The sequence below is a fragment of the Lichenostomus cassidix genome, chromosome 1, assembly GCF_008360975.1.
Source record: "Lichenostomus cassidix isolate B80296 chromosome 1, HeHo_3.0, whole genome shotgun sequence".
Taxonomy (NCBI): Eukaryota; Metazoa; Chordata; class Aves; order Passeriformes; family Meliphagidae; genus Lichenostomus; species Lichenostomus cassidix.
In genome coordinates, this window is record NC_139479.1 from 47,761,764 (window position 1) to 47,787,174 (window position 25,411).

Here is a 25,411-nt window from a genome sequence, read left to right on the forward strand (position 1 = left end):
GAATTTCAGGCTGCAGTGGCTGCCTTTAAAGCTCCAAAACCTCAAAAATTTGACATTTCTCTTTAAAAACCTCTCTGAGCACTATTCTACTTCAGCAGCATGTCAGTGGTGCCAGGACTGAATCTCCTTGCAGTGGATGTCCACTCATTCCAGCCTATATCAACTAATGGCATGTCTATTATGTTGGCAAATGGTTCTTTTTTTGTTTGACAATAATTTTTCCTGGAGTTTACTACAGAGTGCTATAACATATAAGCACTCAATTTTTATTAAGCGTACCTTATTCAAACCTGTCCTTTCCTACCAAACATTGTGTTACCACCAAATCCGCTAGGCCTTGTCTATGCTGTAATGTCACCATGGATTAGTTTCCTCGCTTTATTTGCAACGACTTACCTATATCAAATTGAAATGCATCCGTGCAACTCTGCTATGTCAGTCTAAGATACTTTCCTTGTTAATCATTGCATCCACAACTTTACGCTTGTTTGAATTAGCTGCTCAGCATTATAAGCATTTATCTTGTGGTGCAATGTTAAATCACTCAGGTCTGTAATTTTCAGCATGCTGTGGCACATTTACAAGAAATGATGACAGGAATCCTGGGACTGAGGTCAAGCAAGCAGACTCCTAGGAGCCTCATATCCCACTAGCATTGTTTCCCAGCTGCTCTCCAGCAGCCCAGAAAGTGTAACACAAAGGCACAACGATTTAGAGAGTCGTTGGCACAAGCTGGGTGGCAGATGTAAAATTTTCATCCTTGAATTTGGCCCCTTGGTTTCCATGGATCAGAATCTTCCACCAGGTGGTGTTGGGGTTGGGGCTTATCCCAATCTTCATTTTCTTGTTGCCCTCAAAGCCATATGGGCTGTGCAAACCCCACCTGAGCTGACAGGCAATGCTGTGGGCCAGGAAGAAAGGTGGGGCTGAGCTGCCTGTACAGCGGGAGGGCAGTGTGGGAATCCAGCGTTGATCCCAGGCTGACTGTGGCAGGGAATGTGCTGCTGCAGATGGACTGCAGGTGATGCAGAAGAGGGGCTCATATCATGGGAGTTTCCCCTAGAACATGTCCCAAACAACACTGATTTGTGCAAGTGAGACCAGAGGAGGTCACCAAGTTTATCAGAGGGATGGAGCACTTCTATGAGGAAAGGCTACGAGAATTGGGATTGTTCAGGCTGGAAAAGGCTTCAGGGTGACCTAATTGTGGCCTTCCAGCACCTGAAGGGAACTTACAGGAAAGACAGGGCAAGACTATTTACAAGGGCATGAAGCAACAGGATAAGGAAGAACGGATTCAAATTGAAAGAGAGTAGGTTTAGATATTGGGTGGTGAGGCATGGAACACGTTGTCCAGAGAAGCTGGGGATGCCACATCCCTGGAGCTGTTTGCTCAAAGCCAGGCTGGATGGAGCTCTGAGCAACCTGGTCTAGGGAAAGCTGTCCCTGCCCATGGCAGCGGGGGTTGGACCAAGATCATCCTTAATCTCCCTTCTGTTCCCGAGCCTTTCTGTGATTCTGTAATTCTGTAATTCTATGATTCTGTCATTCAGGGCAATTAAAACGATTAAAACAGCCGTTTATTTAATTCAGCATGATGAAACCTGGGCGCAGGTTTATCAAGGGAAAGGAGATCATCCTTGTTACCGCGTCGGCCTCTTGCACGGGTACTGTGCCTGCGCTCCCCACGGCGCTGCGCTTCCCCCCAGGAATGCCGCGCGTAGGCTGAGACCTCCATAGCCCGCCGCACCACCTCCTCGGGGCAGCGGCGGCGGAGCAGAGCCGTGAGGGGCCGCGGCTCCCGCCCGCCCTCCAGGGGAGCTCTGCAGAGCGCGCCGCGCTCCCCTCCGCCGGGCGGCGGCTTGGCCTCGCCGGCTGCCGTAGCGGGGCTGGCGGGGGGCCGGGGCAGCCCGCCTGCGGGACTTCCGTGCTGCTGGCGCCGGGCCGCGCCGCTCGGGGCCACGCCATGGCGCAGCACGGCCCGAACGTCACCCTGTCCCTCACGCTGCCCATCACCTGCCACATCTGCCTGGGCAAGGTAACGCCACCGCTGCCCGGCCCCGCGGGCTGGGGCTGGGTGTGGGGAGCGGGGAGTTCCGGCCGGGGCGGCAGCTCAGGGGCTCCACCGCGGCTCGACGCTCTGACCCCCGCCGGGGTTGTGTCTTTCAAGGCTCTGCGGCTCCGTGCAGGGAAGGAAATTGGCGGGGTGGGCCGTTCCCGGCAGCGGCCGAGCTTTGCTGGCACCGCTGGGGTGCCGGGAATCGCGCACCGCCCCGGCGGGAGCTCTTGGAGGGGCCGGGGGTCGCTGAAGCGCGGTTATCCGGCCTCCGTGGTGCACGCTTTAAGGTCTGCGGGTTTTCTTCCTCTACCAGTAGGATACTCTGGTATAAAATGCTCGGTGAGCTTGTGTTTGAGCGTGGTGATGCGTCGCGGAGGGCAAGTGAAACAAAGAGGGGGTGTATAACCGAGTGGGTTTTAAAAGTGTACAGCAAAACTGCAGCAGTCTGGAGAAAAAAGTTTCCGTTTCCTCCCTCTGACTCTTTCTAGTCTCCCTTGGGAAGCAGAGGGCTCTTGCTAGTCTGTTCTTCTCTAAAAGCCCCAAAGCTAATTTCATGGCTGTCACTAATTGCTTCTCAAATTCTTTGCTCATTCCTTACCACTCTTTTTTTTTTTTTCCCTTGTTTTATTTTTTTAAAGCACAGCGATAATTACAAAGGTGAAAATGGCCTTTAATGTTTGTACTCTGGCATTTATTGTCTGGTTTGTTTCTACCTCACCTGGACTTTAACTCGCAGACCTTCTCTGTTGGAGTGATAACAAAAGAGGATATTCGATGTGTGAAGTAGGTGTGTAGCACTGATAGTGAAAGTAGTCAGACATCTCCCTTTTCTCAAGTCTCATAATTATGACAGCGTGTTACTTTTATCAACCATGCTTACTCATTTCTTGGCTTTTCCGTGGAAGCCAAGCAAGATTTCCTGGCTGTTGTCCTGTTGCTTTCCGTATTTATCTGTTTAATGAAAATGGAGGAGAACCCAAGTGTACTGTGCCTGTAATGCAGAGTGGATACCCTTGGAAAAGAGGAGAGCAAAATCAAACTGAGAGATACTTGCTATTTGAATCTCATCCTAGTTTCTTTCTGATCTAAACACTTCACCTTTTGGTTAGGTATTCATTCATATCTTGCTATAAAGCCGCTGGGTTATTCCAAGCCACTGTTTCATACTTCCACTTCCTTTCTAGATGTTCCTGAGTTTGAGGAGTTTCCTTTCCTTTCTAGAATTTGTACAGGAAGAGGTTTCGACACTCTTTCATGCTGTGTTGCACTGAGATGATACATTGCCATTATATAAGTGAATCTATTGGTGATACATGTAATAAAGATTTGAAAGCTTTCATTTTTAGACGTGTAAAGTGGTTTAAATTTTGCCAAAGCTAACAGCCCTGACTGTCCTTTCTTTTTAATATTTATCTTTGTCTCTAGCTTGGAACTTGACTGAAAAACTATCAGAAAAACTTCTTCTCAGGAGTGAGGTTGGAGGAAGGAGCTTTTTTAGTAAGGCAGAGGTCTTATCAGTTTTTACTGTCTTTTAGGGGGAACCAGGGAGTATCATGGAGGATTGAGGTAATCTGGTACTTCTGTGGTTTGTAGCGTAGACTTCAAATTAAGTAGAAGGCCTGCCCTACAATCAGAATGTATCTCTTGCTATCCCTGCCAAATTATCAAAGGTCTGTCTACAGAATACAAACTACTCACTGTGCCTAATAGAAAGGTGATAAAGAAGGAGATATTGTGGAGAAATTCATTCAGTAAGTTGACCACTCACTGTTTTTAATGAAGCAGAAATCTTGGGTAGCAGAGACATGTTAGTCCATTTTGTTAATGTGAACAGTGTCATAAAGTATGTTGGCAAGGTGTGCAAATAACCGTTTAAAATGAGGGAATTGCTTGGGTCAATTTCATGTCTGTTACCAGAATATTTTTTTACCACAGTCTGGGCTGTCTTCTAACATATCTGTATTTTTTAATTAGTGAGCAGATCAGAAGCCATCTGCTTCAGACTGTTTGATTTATTTGTCCCAGGGTGTCTGAAGGTTTCTCCTGTTGGTTTTGGTGTAAGCAGATTGCTTGGGCTCGAGACACAGTTTTGTGTTGGTTGAAGCCATGTAGGATGTTTAGGGATTGGTTCACGGGTGTGAGTGTGTCTGATCTTTCATGTGCTGCTTGAAGGCCCAGAAGTGCCTTCAAAGTGACGTAGATGTGTTCAGGATTGGATTTTGATCTGCATAGGAATCACATTATGTGGGAGGAGAAGAATTAGGAAATTGCTCAAAATCACCTGGCTGATGAAGCCTTCTCAAATAGACTAGTCTTTCTAGACATTATGGTCAATTAAGGAACTGAAACTGCACTGTAATTCAAGTGAAATGCTTTTTTAGTAGTATGTCCTGATCCCCCACCCCCTGGGCTTGTCACAGTCAGTGGGAAGGGGGGTGGCACCCCCAGCCATTGCGTGACATTTCTGTAGCAGCTTCTGCTGTTGTGGCTTGGGTTGCTTTGTGTGGATCATGAGCCAACAAAAGTATAAAACCCCAGCCCTGAAATGAAACTTGTAAAGGTGTGTAAATCAGAAGCACTGTACCCTGGAGAATAATAAATGTGACTTACTATTTTGCTGGAGTTATGGAGTAATCATTCACATACAAGAAGTGTGCTTCTTTGTCAGGTTTGGGGTAACTGAGGGTCTCTTGCTCTCCAGGGGGAAAACGTGCACTTGTGAAATGTCTTTTCCTGTTTGGATTATTTTATGTTATTCTGCTCTGTATCTTATAATCACTATCCATATAACTATTCTCAGGCTGCTTCAGAGTAAGAAAGAAGTATGGCTAGAGAAAAAGTCCTTTTTTTTTTCCTCCTGATAGCTGCAGGTGAGAAAGCTCTTTTTCTTGTAAAAGAAAGCAATGCATAACAAGATTTTTAAAATTAAAAATAATTGAAATTATAATATTTAAATGTTTCCAAAGCATTGGTGTGCTAGTGCTTGCAGCAATCAGAAAAAAGCCTCCTTAATTTGGGGTGAAAGTTCAGTCTCTCTCTATTCACACCTTCAGTAATTTGAGTTTCTGTTTAAGTATAGGTAATGCCTTTGCCTCCCAGGACTGTCATATTGGAAGTCTTAAAAATGTTGTGGATCTTGTGAGGTAGCAGAGGTATAGATAATGAATTGAATTGGAGAGGAAGCTGACAGATCTGGGCCTTAATTCATATCCATGAATATTTCAGTGGTAAAACGCTTGGGTTTTAGCCTGTGCACTGCTGATCGTATAGGTAGGTTTACTACAGGACACATCTAATCTGTTGGCCCAGATGGTTATTGACTGTCCTTTCCAGGTGCCTGTTTCTCACTGCCAACATTTCATTTTTCCTTTTTAGTTTGACTACTTACTAGTAGAATGAAAGAGAAATATCTTGGGGATGAAGAGGACTTCATATAAAGTTGTAAATATTCTCTTGAACTTGGGTTTTAAGTGCAGTACAGTAGAATCTAAAGTAATATATTCTGACACTTCTGTGTCTTAAAATACATTTCTTGGAAAAATACAGGAATGGAGGAAAAACAAGTAATGATTTTAAGATCCCAAATACAAGTTAACAAGTAAGAGATTTGTGTATTACAGTAAGCTGTAACAAGCTGCAGTAAGGCATAAAGTCTTTTTCTTCTGCATCATATTTGGTCTCTCTACGCACATTTACTTTCAAACAGGGTTTATAGATAAATGACAAGAGAGAACAATGCATTGTCATTAATATTTTCTAAAAGTTTGTTTACCTTGCTGTTTTGGAAAGGGAGGGAGAGCTTCTTGAACGAATCTGTGTCTGATTGGAATATTTAATCCTTCAGTTAGTTGCCCCATTCTTGGGTAATGACTTATTTAGTAGCAATGCATATATCTAGCAGGAGACTTGAATTAGTGATTGCTGGTTCATGTTTCAGCTCTGTGGTTTTGGCCCCCATCCTTTCTAAAGCTGATTTCCATGAAGCTGATTATCCGCAGGCTGAAGTTAATCTGTAACACTTTATGTTTCAATGATACCTCTTCTGTTTGATGTTGCCAGTAAAAATCTCTCCTTTCCTTACTTCAGAAAATGCATATACTTTGGTCTTCTTCTGTCTAGGTGAATGCATTTCACTGGAGTGGCTGGCTGTAGTTCTTGGAGGTTCTGGGGTGAAAGAAAGGTGCTGCTGCCACTCTGTGCATTACTGAGCTCTTAAACAAAAGGACCTTAGTTCTGCAGAAATGGTTATAGCTTTGTTGCCTTCAATAATAGGGAAATCTGGTGCTGTGAGTCAGGAGGTAGCTCCTAGCTAGCTCTGTGAAACAACAGGGTAGCTTTCCTGCTAGGCCAGGCTTGCACTGAGAGATGGAGTTGTGTATTCTCATATTCGGTTACTTGAAGGAGCATTAAGGTATTCATAGTGTCTCTCTGTTTTTTTTTTTTTCTTTTTGTTTCCCCTTTACTGCTAAAAGGTCCGTCACCCAGTTATCTGTGTGAACAACCATGTTTTCTGTTCCATTTGTATTGAAGTGTGGCTGAAGAACAATAATCAGTGCCCTGCTTGCAGGATTCCCATCACGCCTGAAAATCCCTGCAAGGAAATTATTGGTAAGGACAACTTTAGGCTTTGAAAAAACTTTCTGGTATTAACTGCTGGAGGAGATTGCTTTGAGACCAGACATGTCTGGATACCTTTTCCTCCGTGTGTTTTTTACCAGCATCTATGGAAGAATTAACTAAATCTTTCCAGTAACTTACCTAATAGCTACAAGATTAAAGTTCCAAAGACATTGTGTATGTTAATGGGTAAATTGTTCAAACATAATAAGTACCACGTGGCTCTAATGATTGTTTTAAAAATCTTGGTTGGATGGTGCCTTTGACTGAAAAAAAAAGTATTCTCACCTATGTATTGCAACCTGTTGACCTAAGAGAACAGCATTTAGCCGAGAAATAGTGTGCTTCAGTCCAGAATCTTGAATGACTATGTGGTATTTTTTTTAATTTTTGTTTGTTTTGTTTTGTTCATCACTTCCTCTTTCTTTTTTTTCCTTTTTTTAATTTTTAAGAAAATTACCCTTAGCACAGAAGTAAGACAAAGCTACAGCACCTGAATGAGGATCTTCCCCAGAGCTAGGAAATATTGGGGTCTTTACTTGACATAAAATATCAACTCTGTATCATTCTGAGAGAAAAATAAATCTGAACAATCACATTTCAAAAACTTACACCAACTTGTGCTAACTAAATGTATTCTTGATACCCTGCCTATTCCCTTCATCTTTGTTTTAATGGTATGGACTTAAATAACTTAGGATTCTGTAAGGAAAAAAAGAGTTGAAAAATTTAGAAGTTTTCTTTCTGCTGTGAATCAAGATTTTGACTTCTAAACATCACTAGTAGATACTCAAGTTGAACCTGTTCTGAAAGTAAAAGTAGTTTAAATCTTCCATGGTAGCCAATTGGTCCAATATTAGCTGCATTTGTAGTTGACAATATGAAAAGTGCTGTAAAGTGGATTACTAGTTTTGAAGTGAATGAAAAGGAATCAATGTTAGTGCTTCTTTCATCCTATGTTGCTTTAGGAGGAACGACTGAAAGTGATCGTATATTTAGTCCGACAGTCAGAAAACACCTACGTAAAACAAGGCTTGAATTGCTCCACAAAGAATATGAGGTAAGGACAAGGGGAATTTGGTGACTTTCCAGGTGAACTGCAGCTGTTAAATTTCTACATACAAATGGTCCTTTTGCATTGAGTCCCACTGTTTTAATTTGAGTAAAGGTGTATACTGTATCTACATGAAACTCAGTTGCTTTAAAATGCCACCTTTTGACTATGATTGCAAGAGAGCATTTGCTGGTGCTTGAAGTGGTCCCACCGTAGTCACGTTAATATTCTTTCTAGATTACAAGTAGCCAAATACAGCCAATTCTTTAGTTTTGTGGGAGTTCCACCCCCAGGTGGTATGGCAGCATTTTCTTTATGCATATTAGGTGTAGGAAGCTTTTTGTTTTGTCTTCAGTATGAACGCAAACATTTTCTGAAGTAATTCCCTGTTGCTCAGGGAGACTAAATTCCTTCTTAAAGAATATTGCCCACTGTAACCTTCTGGCATAGGTTAATTTTTAGCATTATTGTTTTATTGTTTTCTGAAAGTGAGTGAATGCTTGAAAGTGGAGCTTGAATGCTCCAGTCTCCTGCTGGAAAAATACTCTCTTGAGAAGAAGATGAAAAGCTGTTAATAAGGAATGCGCTTAGTTTGTTTTCTCAGCTGTTGTGCAGCAACAGTGTGAAGGCATCCCATGCTTTTGAAGGAAACCTATCTTGGGGAGGAAAATGAGGGAAAGGAAATGGACTCTATATATCCTTAGCACTGGGGAAGTAAGAGCTGTCTTTTATGACAAGCTTGCCTATAGCTAAGGTTCTTCTATCCTCTATGAGAGAAGGAGTCAGGAAAAAGACTTCCTGCCTTCTTGTTGAATCAGCTTGAAATTCACACAGTTAGTCATAGGAGAACATAAATCTCTTTAAAAAAAGCCCTAAATTTAAAATGGTTGTGGGCAGGTGCGGGCATGATTATTTGTGAAAATATGCCTTGGATTTATGTAAATGTTGTATATGGTCTCCTTGAGTGGTCTGACTATGAACAACTCAAAATACTTGAGTTGGTGAACGGTGTAGAAGACATGGTTTCCAGATAAATTATTTCTTTTATCGCTTTAACAACAGGCTTTGGAAGGTTTTTGCTTCTCTGTGGCTTCAGACTGATACAGCTAAAAGCTTTGTTCTTTACATTTTGAGAGTCTTTCCTAAGATGTTGCTGCTTTGGTGTAGCTGGAGCAGCCTTTTCCAGGCAGTGTTCTGTCCATTCGAATTTGGAGACTTTCAGCATCTTAACATGTGACATTTCAGAATGATAAGAGAGAAACACTCTTCAATAACAGCAAATGAGTCAGCAGAGGACGACCTTAAGAACACTCTTGATACAGGAAATCCTCCCACAGAGTGCCCTAATAATAGATTCATGTTGCTGAATGCTTTGAAGCTTTTGGTCTGCCCGACAGTTTGTTCAGGGTCCTTTATGTAGTCAAGGGATTCCCTCCACTAAAACCTTCAGTATGCTTGAGTGTGCAGGTTGATTAAAATCCTGCCTAAAGCACAATACATAAGCATGCTTAGATATATGTGTAAGTGAAGGCATGCATCTGGGCTTCCCAGAACCCATGTTTCTAAAGTGCTGTGGGAACTTGCCAGTATTACTTAATTAATCTCACAAATTATTTTAATTCTTCTGAATTTCTGACACCTTTAGGATGAAATAGAATCCCTGCAAAAAGAAGTAGAAGATCTGAGAAGTAAAAATGGCAGTTTACAGATACAGCTGAAATCTCTTCTGGATCCTGCGGCATCAGCTTTGTCTTGCCAAAGTGAGGAAACTAGCCAGTCAGCAAATGAAGCAAGTACCAGTGGCCCAAAAACCCCAGAGCAATGGACCAAAACGCTGAAAGCTGCCAATGATATGTGTGAAAAACTGATGGATAATGTGGAAAAGCTAAAGGAGGTAATAAATGTAACCAACACATTTCCTCAGCTATTTTGTAGTGTAACTTTTCATATTAGTTAAATGGGAGTGAGAGCTACCATGACCTTTGGGTTCTTCATAGATTAAGAAGAAAGAGGAAAAAAATTGAATTCCAGTGACTGTTGGTGTATCATAGTATTTCCATATAGCCCTTGCAAGTGTCAAATGTTATTGCTTGTTCTAGTGAGTCCTGTATGTGACTCTTCTTCAACTGCTCTGTCACACTATGACTGCGTAATTAGATTATAGTAGCACTTGTCGACAGTATTGATGACCAGATTTTTCAGGCTTGCAATAATCTATATAATATATCTATTTTACAACATTCAGTGAGCAAACACAGTAGACTTGGCTGAAGCAGATTTTGCACTATTGCCCTCTCTGCTAGCCGATATTTTTGGTGCAATTTGCTGAGACAGAGTAACTTGACCCTTTGACCGAAAATAGATAAGCTTCAGCATTTTATAACCAGAAGATCCTTTACTGGAAACCTGCGGCCTTTTTGTACATCTTGATGTAATATAAGAGTAAATCTGATACTGCAGAAGCAAGGATGCAGGAGATAGGCATGTGAAAATACATCTAAATAAAAGTACCTTGCCAAATATACCTGCAGGTGCAAGAAGGATCACTTTAAATATTGAAGAAGAGTGAAATTTCAGGCTTATTTGAAATCAAGGCGGAAAAAACTGGACATGTATTTATTCAAAATTCTGCCTTTATTTCTTCTATTAACAATCCTTGGTAACTTCCTGCAAAACTGAAAAGTTATGTGTTTAGGACTTTTTTTTTGTTACTTTTTAAGCGTTAATAGTGTTCACGCTTTTTCTGTGCTATGGACTTGGAGGCGCACACATGCCATTGTGTTAATGGGATGCTTCTAGGACCCCAGGAGCTTCAGAATCACTTTTAGATGGCAAAAGAGGATTCTCAGCCAAAAGTTCTTGTTTTCCTATTATTTTGGGTGTTTTGCTCATGAAGTTAAATTATTGTACTGCCTCTTTTTTTTTGTGAAGACTAAATTTTTTAACTTTTTCCTTAGATAAGTAAAAAGAAGAATGTAGCGGGAAGTGAGGAAGGGGTTTGTTTGGGGATTTTTTCAGTATAACTTTAGCCTTGGCAAAAAAAAAGAGGTGTAAGTGTGTGGAATCTCTGAATTTGGTGAAGAGTTAGAGAAAAATAGAGGTTTAGATAGGTTTTAGGGAAGAAGTCTTAAACTGTTGTGATAGAATCCTTAAAGTTAGAAAATACCTTTAAGATCACTGAGTCCAACACTTTTCTCCTATCTGTTCCCTGCTAAACAGCTGCTCAATTCCATAAGTACGTAAAGTCCCACACTCACATAATCTGGAACCAGAAGCCTTATCCATGAAAGTATTTGACTCAGGAGTTTCAACCAGACATCACTTCCCAGTGAGACAAGATCCCTCGGCAAATGTGGTTGCCACCCCTTTCTTTTTCAACACTAGACTGAATCAGGAAATAGCAACCATCTTTCTTATTTCATGTTCCAGAGCAGACAAATATAGGAATGTCCAAAGTAGGCATTAATACTTTGAGTGGAGTCATAAAAAGTATGGGAGTAGCAAAACAAAGTCCCTAGGAGAAAGACTGGAGTAAGTACACTCATTTAAAATGCAGTTACATGAACTCATTTATCTAGACATTGTGCTGCAAGTGGGGATCCCTTGCAGATTACTGACTTGGAAGGTAGAGCACTCTCTGGAAAAAAGGACACCGCAGAGATTCAGTCCTGCCTTGCCATGTGCCACACAGATACCCTGCCTAACAGCACTGCACAAGTAAATGAAATTTTTTACTTGATTATGCGGCTGGGGGAGGTGTGTCTTTGGAAGGAGAGAAGGGTCTTGGCCATGTTGTCAAATGGTTTGATGATGCTTTGGAACTGAGCTTTCCTGAATTCTCATCCATTGCTTTCAGGATAGTTTTTTGTGCTTTTATTTTTCAAATACCTAGTAGTTGACACCCAGGTACCCAAGCCCTGGGCTCAGCCTTCCCTTCTTTGCCACAAGTCTCTAGTTACTCTTTCTGTCCTTAGGAATATTGTGGTGGTGGGAGTGGTGGGTGTGGTGGGTGTTTGTTTATTTTTTCTGCTCCATTTCCCCTGTCCTTCACCTGGAAAGGTTTCTCGGGATATTTATATGAGCATTTAAAGTTCTGTATCTCTTCTTGCACTGTTGGATGCTTCTGAAAAAGTACGTTTCACTTCTGAGCCTCGTTGCATAGCTCCTTCTTCAGATCTAGCTCTAGATCATACTTACATGATGCAGTGGAAGCGTTATCTAATTGAGGCTATGAATTACGAGTCCTGGACTGGTGGTGCTGTTTTTAGCATGGGGAGATTGAGGAGACTATGAAGTGCAAAGAGTATATTGTGCTTGTTAGAATAGTGGCATTCATTGTTCTGAAACATGGTGGCAGGAAAACTTCTCTTTATATGAAGTGTCTTGTTAACAAGAATGTCTGCTGAACTGAGAAGAAGGAATTGACCTCAATTCAAGGAGTAAGAAGGGTTGTGAATCAGGAATCCTAATCACAATATCCTGGAAGAAAGTGAAGAAAGACTGCAAATAGCTTGTCATAATGGATTTACATCCACAGGATAGCTATGCTTTAAAAACAAGCCAAAAACCCACAAAGTAATCTTGCTCTAATTGGGAATGGGGGAAGCTGTTCAACATTAGTTTTGCTGATACCTGCACATTGTAATGTTAATGTACTTAACGTATTTAGTCATGTGGAAAAAAAAACATGGAATTGCCATTAGTACATCTCCTTAATGACTTTCTGTGCTAACTAACATAGCTGTGTTTATTTCCCTAGATAGGACACTTGCAATGTATTTTGGGAATATAAATAAAAAATGTCAGTTCACTATTCAGTTTTGCAAACCATTTCCCATGGTGATTTTTAAGTGGTGTCCCTGTCTGAAGGCTGTTTCCTGCCTGTACATTTCTAGTTCTGTCTCTTTAAAAAGGAGAAACAGCTTGTCCTATAAATATTAGAAGTCATTTCTGTTTCACTGTACACTTATTTTTTTTCCTCTTCTTTTCCTTAGGCAAATAAGAAACTGAGCGTGGAAAACAATAGCCTTTTAAGAGAGAATTTGCGACTAAAAGCTGAAGTTGATAGTAGATCACCCCAAAAGTATGTGAATATTTTAAAAGCTGCTATATTTTATTTATAGACTGTTTAACTATTGTAGGACTGTTTAACCTAAAACTGTGGTGGTCTACAAGGTGTTGCATATGTGTCTCCACGTAGGCTTTGGAATTTTTATCCTCATGGACTTATGTGAAAAATGAAACTTAGAGAATAGCAGCAAGTAGGTGAGAAATGTGACTTAGAGAATCGCAGCAAGTCCACAGTGAAGGAATATGACTTAACTGCAAGTGCTCTTCCTTGTGTTACATGGCCAGTATTGAAGTGCTGGATTCATAGTTGAATTCTACAATAAAGTTGTTTTTGGGAAATTTCTAAATCTGGTATATGGTCAAAGTAGAAAGTCACTTACTAAGTGCAAATGCTCTGGTTGCTTGTGTTTGGGTTTGTTTTGTTCTTCCTTTTGCTGCCTTCAAGGTTTATTTTGTGGACTTGGGCTCCCCATTCAAGGAAAGTTCCTGATAGCTTTATGTTTGGGCAACATATGTTGAATTGAGCTTCTGCAGCATGAGATCATTCCCAGAACTGACATCTGTGTTTAAAATTGTCTTAAACAGTTAAAATACCAATGACAATACCCTCAAAAAGCAGAAACTTTGCCATACTCATTAGAGCTGTGTTCTAAGGTACCTCTTCCTGGGAGTACTTTGTGAATCAATATATTCATCTTTTTAAAGTTCTTCTCCTTTCTTGCATTGGTTTTCTACCTTTCTTCTGTCATTTGTTTAGATATCAAGAAGCTAGTAATAATATTGGCGGAAGGTTTATACAGAGCTTTTGAGGAAGGGGGTTGGGAGGCACCTGTGTAATGTGAGAAGAAAGCTCTCTGGATTTTGTTCTAGTTCTGGCAACACACCTGCTGGAAGATGAAATTCATCCTTATAGAAGAGCTTACTTTCCAGACTACTTGTCATTTGAGACAGCAGGAAAGAAGATGCATGATCCTTGTTCTATGGATACAAAAGCGCATTCTGTGCTGAAGTCCCCTAATAAGATAGAGCCCTGTTTAAGGTCTTGGCAATGGCTTTTATGGCATGGAATATCTTTTCCCATAAGACTCATGAGCGAGTTGGCAAGGATGGAAAACTTAAAAAGGAAATAGATGTAACTAAATAAGTCCTAGAACAGAAGAGCTAGAAGAGACCAGATAATCTAAATTGATTTTTTCTTTTCTGGTATCAGGTAAACTCCCCAGTGAAGACAATTTTTTTTTAAAGTTTCTGAATGTGTCTCTAGTGCAATTAAAAATAGCTACTGAATTGGATCTTTGTAATTTAGTGTCACTGCCATTGTTTCATTTGTCATATATTCCTTAGCTTCAGATTCTCAGGTATAGATTCATGCTTAAAGAACTAACTAAAGTAACTAAATAAAACTGGTATCAAATTATTTGGTAAAAGTTTTGTCAGTATTCAGTCCCCATATCCCAAGTGTAGTTAATTTTGTGCATGATGACATTGGAGCTAAATAGCACAACATAAATTGTTTCAGTGGACTTTGCTTTACAGAAGAGGAAACACTAATGGCAGGTGAATGATCCCTTTGTAACACAGACTCTACCTCTTACATCACAGGGAAAAATATAATTAGCCTCCTTCAGTGGTCAATAAAAAAATTTCCTTTTATCATAGACTTGAGTTGTTTTTTCTTCATTCTTATCCATTAAAACCTGCTGAAAAATATAATGTATGTCAATAAAATTGATAATTCAGCCATGTCAGGAATTTTTACACATTTTTTAAACTGATGATGCTGATTGATTGATTAGCTTTTTTTTTTCCCCTCAAAACATTTTTGAGAGTAGATCTTTACCAGAGTACCATATCATCATATAGTTGGGATACATTTGTCTGAAAGGCAAATGAGGATAAATTTCTTGCTCTGATTCTGACCGAAGACCTGCATTAGTCTTCCATTTCTCAGGCAAATGAGACTGATTGGTGGTTGTTGTTTGTTCTTTGTTTACCTTTTCTTCTGATGAATTTTCATCAACTTCCATTTTCCCAATGCAGAACAGAAAAACTTCTAAAACTTAAGTTTTGCAGGATGATAAAGCCCTATTACTTCCAGCTCTTCTTGAAATAGAAAACTGTTAGGTCTATTGGCAAGGCATGGTAGATCTAAAAGCGTTTTTGGCAAAAGGATGTTTGCTTTTTACCTGAAGGAAAATAACTAGCAAGTCCATCTACTCCAGGGTATAGTGTATTTTATGAATGGTTAGATTCAAATTGGCTTGAACCAGACTTCTAGGCTTCCTAGGAGTCTTTTCCCTAAATATTTAATTCCTTCTGCCAGTTGAAATCCCAGTCTGAAAAACTATCTGTAACATGCATAAAATTGTTGCATTATCTCTTTTCTCTGGTTTTGTGAGTTGTTTTATTGTTGTAGTTTAGAGGGGAGGAGCAGTTCTCCTTCTTCAGTTTTATTGTTTATCTTGTCTAGATTTATGACTTCAGGTACACTGAAATCTAAAGCTGTTGACTTCCTAGGTCATTCCTTTACAATATTCAAGTCTTACCTAAATCAAATATTTGTGCACATACCAGATTATTAAATTCAGTCTGCATTTCACCAGGCCTACCATTCCACCAGGCTTCTAAAAACCTGTGTCCAGGTTGCAGAGAGTAAGAATGTTGCTGTCTTCCCTGATAGAAAATTGGGCTGTGGTCTCACCTCTCTGCAAGTGTGCTGGTCCAGAGGAGTGACCATTTTCAAAGACCAGCTGCAGTGTGGCCTTAAAAGTAAGCAGGGGACAGTATTATATACTCGCCTTCAAAACAACTCTGAGCTCTTGAGTCATAGCATTAAATCCTGAGAAGGTGCCCACTTCAGGCATGAAAAGCTAAACCTTGGGCAGATGGGTAAGGACATTCAGATCGTACTCTGGTTTTATGGGTTTTCCAGTAGGTTTTTTGGTTTTTTTAGTAATTATGAAGTAATTTTTTCTAGCTCGTGCTATTTCCTGACCCTGGTGATTATCTGCCTTTCTGACATGGAAGACCAGTGGTGGCTCACTGAAAGATGTTAAAATGCTTGGAGAGGCTTTGCATGTTTGTCTAAATTCAGCCAATTCCCTAACTAAAAGGGGAAGCTCATTTCAGAGAATGTACCTGACTTGTCTGTTCCGTTCATTAGTCATCCAATGGATGGTATGTCTTGACTTTTTTTTTTCACTTGCTAGAAACAGGCCCTCATCTGACAGTAACAGTTTTTTAGTTCTGATGTCTATGCAAATGTGACTTACTTCTAATACAGTTGTATAAAATCTGGGATGTTGCCAAGATCTGTCTGCTGATCACCTTTCTTAGGTGATGTAGAGGGGAATTGCTGAACTCATGCAACTGGTACCTGATATCACTGAAGGACTGTAGAAACTAGTAGGTCTTTCAGCTGGTTTGTTCTTGAATTTCCTGCCTTTCTTCCCATCCAACTGCAGAACCCATGGGCAAATGTGTATCTACATTATGGGACTGGGTTTGGTTGTACACTCTGGTATTGCCCTTATTTTAAACTGTAATAAGTCCTGATGTACCTTATCCTTTTCCACTTTTCACCCTTTGTTTCCTTTGGAGGATGGATCATACTCATGCATCCTGAGCTGCAGGGTGGTCTCTAGTCTGGGCCTTCAGGTGATTAGAGCTGGAGAGTCGATTTCCATAGCATCCTTGCAGCCCTAGTCTTCAGAAAGTGATTCTATAAGAAAACTCTTTGTTGTAGCTGCTTGCTGTCCAGAAAGAGAAGAGTTTGTATGAGTCTGTGTGGTTTTAAACTTACTTAGGGGCTGAACCAGACAGACTAATATCGCTGGAGTCACCCTCCTTCGCATTATTCCACAACTGCTCTCTCAGTTATGTTTGAGTACTCCTACCCTGCTTTTATCCGGGGTACGGTTACCTTTCTTCACAGTCTTTGTCCATGTGTAAAGATACGGCTTTCCTTTTGGTATATGAATGCTCCTTACCACATGTATACTAAATACTTTAACTTTGTTACCAAGTGTGAAATAATTCAAATACTTCAGGAAATATAATTTATCTGTATTGTCAGGTGAAACTTAAATTATTTTCATGTAACTATTGCATTCTTTTGTTACTATCATCAGACCATATTTTTTTGGCTATAGCACAGCTCAGTGTACATCTGAAGGGAAAAGAAGAAATCTCTTATGAGTGGTTTGGTTTGGGGAGACAGGGAGGGTTCTGGCTTCTTTAACCAAAATATGAATGTTTTTAAACTCTCTTCTGACTTGCTAGGTCAGTCACTAAAGCACCTATATCTGGAGTAATTGGCTGTCTTATAATTGTGTCCTCGAAAATCTGGGAAATAAATGTGTGCGAGTCTTAAAGCAGCAACAGAAAGCAACTACTGTTCTAATGCCTAACTGCAGAAGTAACTTGTAGGCAGCTTGTCACATGTTACATTTCTGAAAACCAAAATTCCCAAGCACATCCCTCTGCAACAATTAACATATTAGTGATGCTATTTGCCTTTGAACAACATACTGTATTTTTTTAACCTGAGGACACTTGTTATAAAAGTTACACTTGAGAATACAGTGCTTCTTCCTCATAAGCAAATCTCAGGCTGTCACTAATGCTATTTGCATTAAATAAACATATTACACCATTCTTCCATTAAAAAGGAATTACCAGGTATGCATATAAATGTAAACATGTTTTAATTTTTATGTCAGAGTGTCTTACAGCACAGTGCAGAATATCTTGCTTATTTTACAGAAGCATTTTTCCCTTTCTCTCACTTGGCTATTCAGCTACACTGTATTTTTGCATCATCTTTGTATCATTTATTAAGCAGTGTAGGATTTGCTCCTGTAAGACTGTGTGAAAAGGTCGGGTAGAGAACAGCAAAATAAATACTTTTGAATCACTCTAGGAAGTAGGAAAGGTCTTGCTCAGGCCCTGCTGTGCTACAGTGACTCCTTCCATATCTTAAACCAAAATCTGTGTTCCTTTAACTGAAGGAGGAAATAAGCCAGAATGTGTTGTATATTAGGATGCTTGTTTCATGTAGCCTCCTTCCCCTAAAAGTATAATGGAAACATTCTTGAGCTGTGATTCTGCTTTTACCTAGTTTCATAGTGAGAGGAAGTCTTCTGTGCCTTTTCCCCCATTTCCCTCTTGCGTGCTGCTAGAAATGGACCAACTTCTGTAAGCAATTGGGAAAACTTGTTTTCCAGAGAGTAAGTAAATGAAAAATGGTCTGTCTTCTTTTTTTATGAAGGCAGAGATAATTGGGTAGAGGTATTGGAGAGATGAGAGGGTCCTTGCCTCAACTGAGTTCCAATCCAGCCAGCTTCTTTTAGGGGAAAAAAGAAATCTTACTAAATATAAAACTTCTACTTTGCCATTTCTTGTCTACAAGGAATTGAGCGGCACACACCAAAACTGTGAGAAGCTGACCTGATTTAAAAAGTGGTCTAAGAGCTGTGACAGAGCTGACTTAGACTGTTGTGTGAGTATTATCTATCACTGAACCATCTACACCAAAGTCTTCAGAGTTCTTCAAATATGCAGAAGCAGTTGAATAGTGAAATATATTAGTAGATCTGGTCACTCCTGCCCAATTTGTTTGGGGCTTATGAAAGCCCTTATTGCTTTCCCCAGCTGTCCAGTTAATTGTATTGCAGTTGTCAGCATACAGCAGCTTCCTGCTGCTTTGGGCTCATGACTTGAAGAAGCAGAGTATGGTTTGATTGTTTGCTGGAAAGGCATGCATGGATCCATGGCTATTTTGCCAGAGTGGTTGCAGGCCACAGATATACCACCTTCAGGTTTCACTGGTCCAGGAGTTGCAGTGGAAGCATTTTGTGAAGAGGAGAGGTGATGGAATGGACAAAATGAAGTGTAAATTCAGTGGGACTCTGAGGGAGGGACAGGCAGACAGACAAACAAAAAAGGTAAAAATTTTAGGCAGTGTTTGTGCTGAAAGAGTAAATATAAACCTGTGCTGTAACATGGAGCTGCAAGATGGAAAATGGAAATTCAGTGTAAGCCCACATACAGAATTGTCCTCTCTTTGTGATATAAAACCTTATTTGTTAGAGTTACAGGGTGGCTGCAGGTCCTTCCCTCCTTTCTAATAATATCAGAACTTTAATTGTTTTTTCTTTCAGTAAATTGAAAGCCTTGGATGGAGCAGGGAATTCCCTGGTGCTCACCTGTCAGTGACAGGTTAGAATTAGTCAGGGCATACAGCTGAAACCTTCACCTGCCCTCTGGGGAAGGTCAGTCTTGAAAGCTGGTAGAGGATGAGGGGAAAGCAAGTCCCTCTCTTGGCAGCTGAAAATGTGCTCAAGCCGGAAACCCTGCAAGCACACAACTATCACAAACCACAAGCAGCAAGTTTTTATATAGAAATCAGATTGTTCTGGTAGAAAAGCTCAAAAAAAAACAAGTAACTCAAAGTGAGTGGATATACCATCCACAGCATGGGTGAGGAAAAGCTGTATATCTAACAGGAACATAACTGGAATGGTCTGTATAAGTATTTAAACCACCTCAAAGGACTGTTGCAATTTTGGCATTGCATATCAGCATTTTGTTTTTGACAAGGTGACATTGTGAAAGAAATGTATTGTAAAACACTGCTGTACTGTAGGAAAATGATTGAATGTAAATATTTCAAGATGTGGACCACTGTTCAAATGTTATCATAAATCTTTGCCATTGTTTTAGGGGATAATTCTTCATGCATATTTGAGTTGAATTGATAGAACCAGCCCCTGGAAGGGTAATCTGCTTGTTATTGCCTTGCTACCACTAATACTTTAATTTTGTCTTTTCATGTATGTTATTTGTGATGATTTCAGTATTTTTTTCATAATCAGCAGAGAAAAGTTCTGACTTTTATTTTCACGTTAAAAGTATGTTTAATAGCTTTGTTCTGTCTTGAAATGAGCTTGCAAACCTTCACAAGAATGTCTTTTTCTAGCTTAATATTTTCTTTCTTTTTTACTTATTGCAGGTTTGGTAGGTTTACAGTTGCTGCTCTTCAATCCAAAGTGGAACAAAGTGAACGGGAAATGAACCGTCTGAAAAAGGCACTGGAAAGAAGTGATAAATACATAGAAGAAATAGAGTGTCAGCTTTTACAGCTGAAAAATGCAGGCAAAGGGAGCCAGGCAGTGCCTGCTGTTAGTGAGCGAGTACTTTCCACAGATGCTGAAGGAGGTGAGAGCAGTGAAGATATATGTTTGAAAACCCAAGTTGAGGAGAAAAACGCTTTGACTACCAGTCAAAGTCCTGACAGTCTTGATCAGCTGACAAGTAGTGGAACTTGTTTAAGCTCTTCTAGTCAAGATGGCTTGAATAGCTCAAATACCCAGTGTGCCCCAAAGAAAGAACTATTTCCAGGATGTCACAGGGTTCTCCTGGACGAAAATAGCACAAGTATGGATGCCTGCTTAGAAGACCAGTGGAATAAAACTGAGGAATGTACTCCATATAAGGATGAAGAACTTTATGATCTTCCAGCACCGTGCACTCCTTTTCTGTCTCTCAGTCGCCTTCAGTTGAACACTCCTGATGGAAAAGAAAATGCAAGAAAACCATCAACATTCCTGAGAAAACTGAAATTTGAAGAGTTTCATGACACTTCAGATGATGGCAGCAAAGATTCTTCTGAGCACAGTACAAGCAGCATTAATAGTGAAAATAAGCTAAACTGTTTTACTACAGGAAAATCAGGGGTTTGGGGCACCTGCCCAACAAATTTTGCTGAGAACTTAGATTTTGATGGATCAGAGCAAAATTCAGTAGCTGGTCACTCAGATGAGACAACAACAAAGTCCAGTGATAAAACAAGTTCTTGCTTACCTAAGAGGGTACATAGTCTCTGCTCTTCGGAAATGAATCGCACAAGAACCTCCAGTGAGGCCTCTATGGATGCTGCCTACCTCGATAAAATTTCTGAGTTGGACTCAATGATGTCTGAGTCAGACAACAGCAAGAGTCCATGCTATAATTTCAAGTCCTCTGATCTTGACACTTCAAAGTCATCTGAGTGTGCTAAGCTTCTGAATGGAACCGAGAAGAATCTGGAAGAGATGAATGATGAGCAGAGTATGAACTGTTCAGAAGCAAGTGATCTGGCAGCTGACAGAACTGGCTGGAAACCTGCTGTGTTTTCCAGCCTCTCCCCGTCTGACCTGATAGATATGAATGACCACTTTCCACTGTTTACAGGCCAAAATGCAGTGGCTAATGATGCCAAACCTCCAAACTCTTTATTTCAAAGGGATTTTTCCCCAAATGTACTGTTCAGTAACTCACAAAGGTTGTTTGAGGAACAGAAGTTTGGTTCCTGTTTTTTAAAGATGTCATCTGATCTGCAAAATCAGATTAATCCTCCTTGGGTGTCTTCCTTTACAGCTGAAAGGAAGAATAAAAATGTCAGTCAGTCAACCAAGAGGAAAATTCAAAACAGCCTTTCCAGTGCTAGTCCATCAAAAACCACCAAAAACTGATTCTTCCTGGAAATCAAATGTGACTCAAAATTGTAAACCTGCAAATGTTTAATATTTACAGGTGAACTTAATTTTTAATGACTTCCATGCAATCTGATCTGTCATTTTTGACTATGTGAAAACTGAAATGTTCCCTTGACCATTGCAAGCTCTTTCCTAAGGAAGAGCCATTGCAGATTCTTTTCTTTGACTGGGCATTTTATTTACTTGGGGGCTTCGGAGTTTTGAATGCTCTTTCAGTTTTCACATTATATGGTCTTCCAATTGTGAGCACAGCTAATGGCTCCTTGACAGTTCTAAGTATTCTTGTCCAATTAGTCATTTATGTAAGAATTAAAGGTTACATTTCCCATTCCTAAAGATTACATTTTGTGCATGTAAGGCAGCTACTGGCTGTATATCCTATGGATTCATGAAATTGCTATAAAACAATCTCAGTTTTGCCATAAAACTTGCCTCCCAGAGGAAATGTTCCTGCTTGGACACTGTATTGTACTGAAACCCTTGTTTTAAGTGGGTGTAAGGTAACAGCCTCTTTCTTTTCAGGGTTACAGCACTTCTGTTAGAAAACATCACTTCTTTAACACTGCAATTATGGCTTGTCTTTTTTTGAAGTTAAGCACAATTTTAATTTAGTTCCCAAAAATCATTGTTATTCTAAATGTGTTTAGTATGCCTGTGTAGACCATAAAAATGGGTTTGTATGCTAATGATTTGTTTACCTAATGTGCACTGAACATCTTACATTAATACTGTACCATTTTACATTAATACTGCATGCTTTTCTATGTGAATTGAATAAAACATGTTATAAGCACTGTAATCCTTGGTGTTGCCTCAAATATTGAATTAGCACAAAAAAGAATGGGGAAACTTTTTTTTTTCCTAATTTGGAAAATAGATATCTGAGTTTTTTAAAGCATAAACGTGAGCTTATTCACAAAAAAAAAAAAATCTCCCTTCCTCCTCCTTGTTAGACATACTACCATTCCAGTGTCAGCATCGATACAGTTGATGGAAATGGTTTTCAGCCTCTCTGGAGGTGACTCTTCCATAAAGTATTGCATAGGTCAACATAATGTGATGGCCTGCTACAGGCAGGAGACCTAATTAAGCAGCAGAGCAAAATTGGTTTCTTTGCATTATTGTGTTTTAAGGTTTTTTAAGGCCATATTTAATTACAAGATGCAGATCTTTTTCTTTCTGTATAAGCCTCTGATGGCATTTCTTAGAATCAGACGTCCTCGCTTCATCAATATCTATGATATGAAAAATCCATATGCTGCCTTCTGTCCCTTTGGAAGGAGTGATAGCCACTTGGAAAATTTCAATAGACTGGCTCATCTTTTGTAGAGTTAAGTTCTGTGAGCTGTTTGAGCAAGAACTACATTTAACATTGAAGTGTAAACATGCATTTGTGCAATTGTGTGTTTGTCCTGAACTGGGACTTCCCTTTTTTGAGCTTTACCAAAAAATCATCATTTAAGCCATACATGCAAAGTCCCTTTTGTGGTTACAGGCAGGATGGCATAGTGCTTTCATGAACTACTTTCAATATACCACCTGAGATTTAATTTTCACAGAAAAATCTAGTTGTTCAAGTTTATTTTTCAGAAATTAGAGAGCTTTCAAACCATCTGGAACTGATGTGTTACTTGATTTGACTAGTTTTACTAAAAGTCAAAAAACACTGCCTTGCTACAACTCTTTGGGAGAAGAGACACTTTATGAAAACATCCTTGTGTTGCAGAGCAATTGCAAACACAGTAACTGGTTGTTGTATGATGTGGACTTGTTTCATTGTGGGAAGGGGGGAGCAGATTTATGGACTTCATTTTATACTCTGATTTTTCATGTTTCTCTTCCAGTTACAGAAGCATGGATACAGCTGGTATCATGCCTGAAATCAAACTAGAATAGAGGAAAACATGGGAGTTTTTCTTCACGTTACTTGTCCTTTGAGCAGGAACACCACATACAGACTTGCTTTTCAAGACAGATGTTTTGACCGTATGTGTCTTGCAGTTTGAGTGGATAGAAGAGCCAAGCCTAAGGTTAAAAAAGTTGCATTCCTCTTGGCTGAAAAGGCTTGACTTGGTAGTGTGATCAATGCAATATCAATTCAAAAGTTGCAGCTATATGTAATGATTGGGATTTCTTCACCTATAAATTTCTCAGTCATATGTGGGATTTCAGTTCTGCAGGCTGTGTTCTGTTGATGCTGTGCTTCCCTAATCACTTCTTGCACTTGATAAAACGGCCTAAAGGAGAGCTCATTGCTGTTAATTTTTGATGGTACTTACCTAGTTACGTGGTGATGCAGAACTGGAATACACAAGATCTAAAACTTTACTATTAGAATTTTTATTAAGGCAATAGACATTTCAAAGTGATGTACAGATGAGATCTATGATGTATAATGATATTTAATAGCTCATAAAAATTTGACTTCATCTAATAATGCCTACTGTACTAAATACAAGGCAATTTGCAGATTTTAACACAAGAGAATGCTCTCCAGGACTATAAGTAGCTCAGGAAAGGGAGTTTGCTACCAGCCTTAGTCACTAGCCTAAGTGCTAGTGAAATCTGGGTTATATGTAAGAGGAGGAGTGCCACAGTTAGGTTTTTACTTAAGTATCCACAGTTTTACCAAATGAAGTCTGGCAAGTGCTTATTCATCATTCCCTAAAGGCCTTGTGAGAATTCATTTCTGGTTGGTATCACTTCTTCAGGTGAGGAAGGTGAGGGGCTACCAGAATAACTCTGCCTATCAGCACCAGATACTGGCTGGGGCTGTACTTAGCTTTAAATTTACTGTCTTGTTTCTTCTTGAAGTACCTTTAAAAAGGGTGCAAGGGGGACAACGCATAGCTTGTATATGTAATACAAGATTTGCTAACTTGGTCTCCCATCCTTCAATCTTTATTTCACAACAGTTTTCCTCACCTAATAATGTACTTGATTCTGATCCTAATTCTTGCACAGCATCCAAGTCATGCCTCTGACTCCCAGCAATTGTAGGCTTGAAATACAGTCCTTACACACCTCTTTTGTGCTGTGGTTGTGGTTAAAGTTCTGCAAACTGTGGATGCCACTTCCTTGCTATTTTTTGGCATAAGACCATCCCCATCAAAGAGACTAAGGCTTCTACACTTCTTCCTTCCCAGGTTTGGACTGGGGAAAAGCAGCTCTGAGGTAACTTAATGTGTGGGTTCATCATTATTCCAAGGATAGCCCCTCTGGCTACTAATCCAGCTCCAGCCCTTCCTGTGCCTTGATCCCTTGCAACAGTCTTTTACTGCTGTGACAAGCCACCTGCTTGTCAGCTCTGGCCCAAAGGGGTGGCCTGTCTATCCTGCCTTTGTGGCCCAATGTTGAGTTGTTGCCTCAGTGTCCCTCAGCTCTAACTGGAAAAGCCATCTTCATTAGCTGAAGGGTGGAGGGAAAAGCACAGCTGGCGTAGGGGAAAGCTTGTGTATGCTTTGATAGCCATGAATGTAGTGAGAGAAAGCAGCAGAGTATGAAACTGGGCTGTAAAACAAATGAAGTTGAGTATTCTTTTTCAGCTTTTCTCAGTAGAAAGCATTATCTCCTCCCTAAAAGCTCTTACAGGCTGTGTGGGTGCTGTCTGCTGGTTTTCAGAGAAGCTTAGCAGACAAATAACCAAGCTACTCCTGCCTGGTGCTCCAGGGGCCATGGGGTGCCCATTTCAAGGGCAGAATGTGTTGGGGGAACCCAAGGACTGGGCACGGATGAGAAGAGTCCCTGTCCCTTTCCTGAGTGCATGCCTGGGAAAGCAGTGGGGACCAGCTGCAGGGCTGAGTGGCTCCACGGCCACCCGGATCTCACAGAAAACGGTGTCAGGGATGCTTATTTTTATCCTGGCAGCCTTGGAGCTGCCTCCAGATTTTGGGGAGAGAAGTGTAGGCGCTGGCTGCCAGCCAGGAAAGCGGCACGGAGCCCGTATGCCCTGCTCAGAGTGTCGTAGGGATGAGTCTACTCCATCCCTTCCCGCCCGGGGCTCGACCTCCACCTGCTCGGCCAGGATTACGGTCCCCAGCTCGGAAAAAAGGCCGGGGTGTCCCCTCTCCGTGG

General features: G+C 40.4%; 1 protein-coding gene across 1 annotated transcript; it reads left to right on the top strand.

Annotated features, from left to right (window-relative positions):
- The first annotated feature begins 1,863 nt into the window (after positions 1-1,863).
- OBI1 (ORC ubiquitin ligase 1) lies at positions 1,864-22,136 on the top strand. The gene is made up of 6 exons (XM_085057952.1): positions 1,864-2,038; positions 6,532-6,667; positions 7,645-7,736; positions 9,376-9,624; positions 12,725-12,813; positions 19,813-22,136. The coding sequence occupies exons 1-6, from the start codon at positions 1,967-1,969 to the stop codon at positions 21,311-21,313; spliced, it is 2,139 nt and encodes a 712-aa protein (XP_084914078.1). The 5' UTR covers positions 1,864-1,966; the 3' UTR covers positions 21,314-22,136.
- Positions 22,137-25,411: the final 3,275 nt, after the last annotated feature.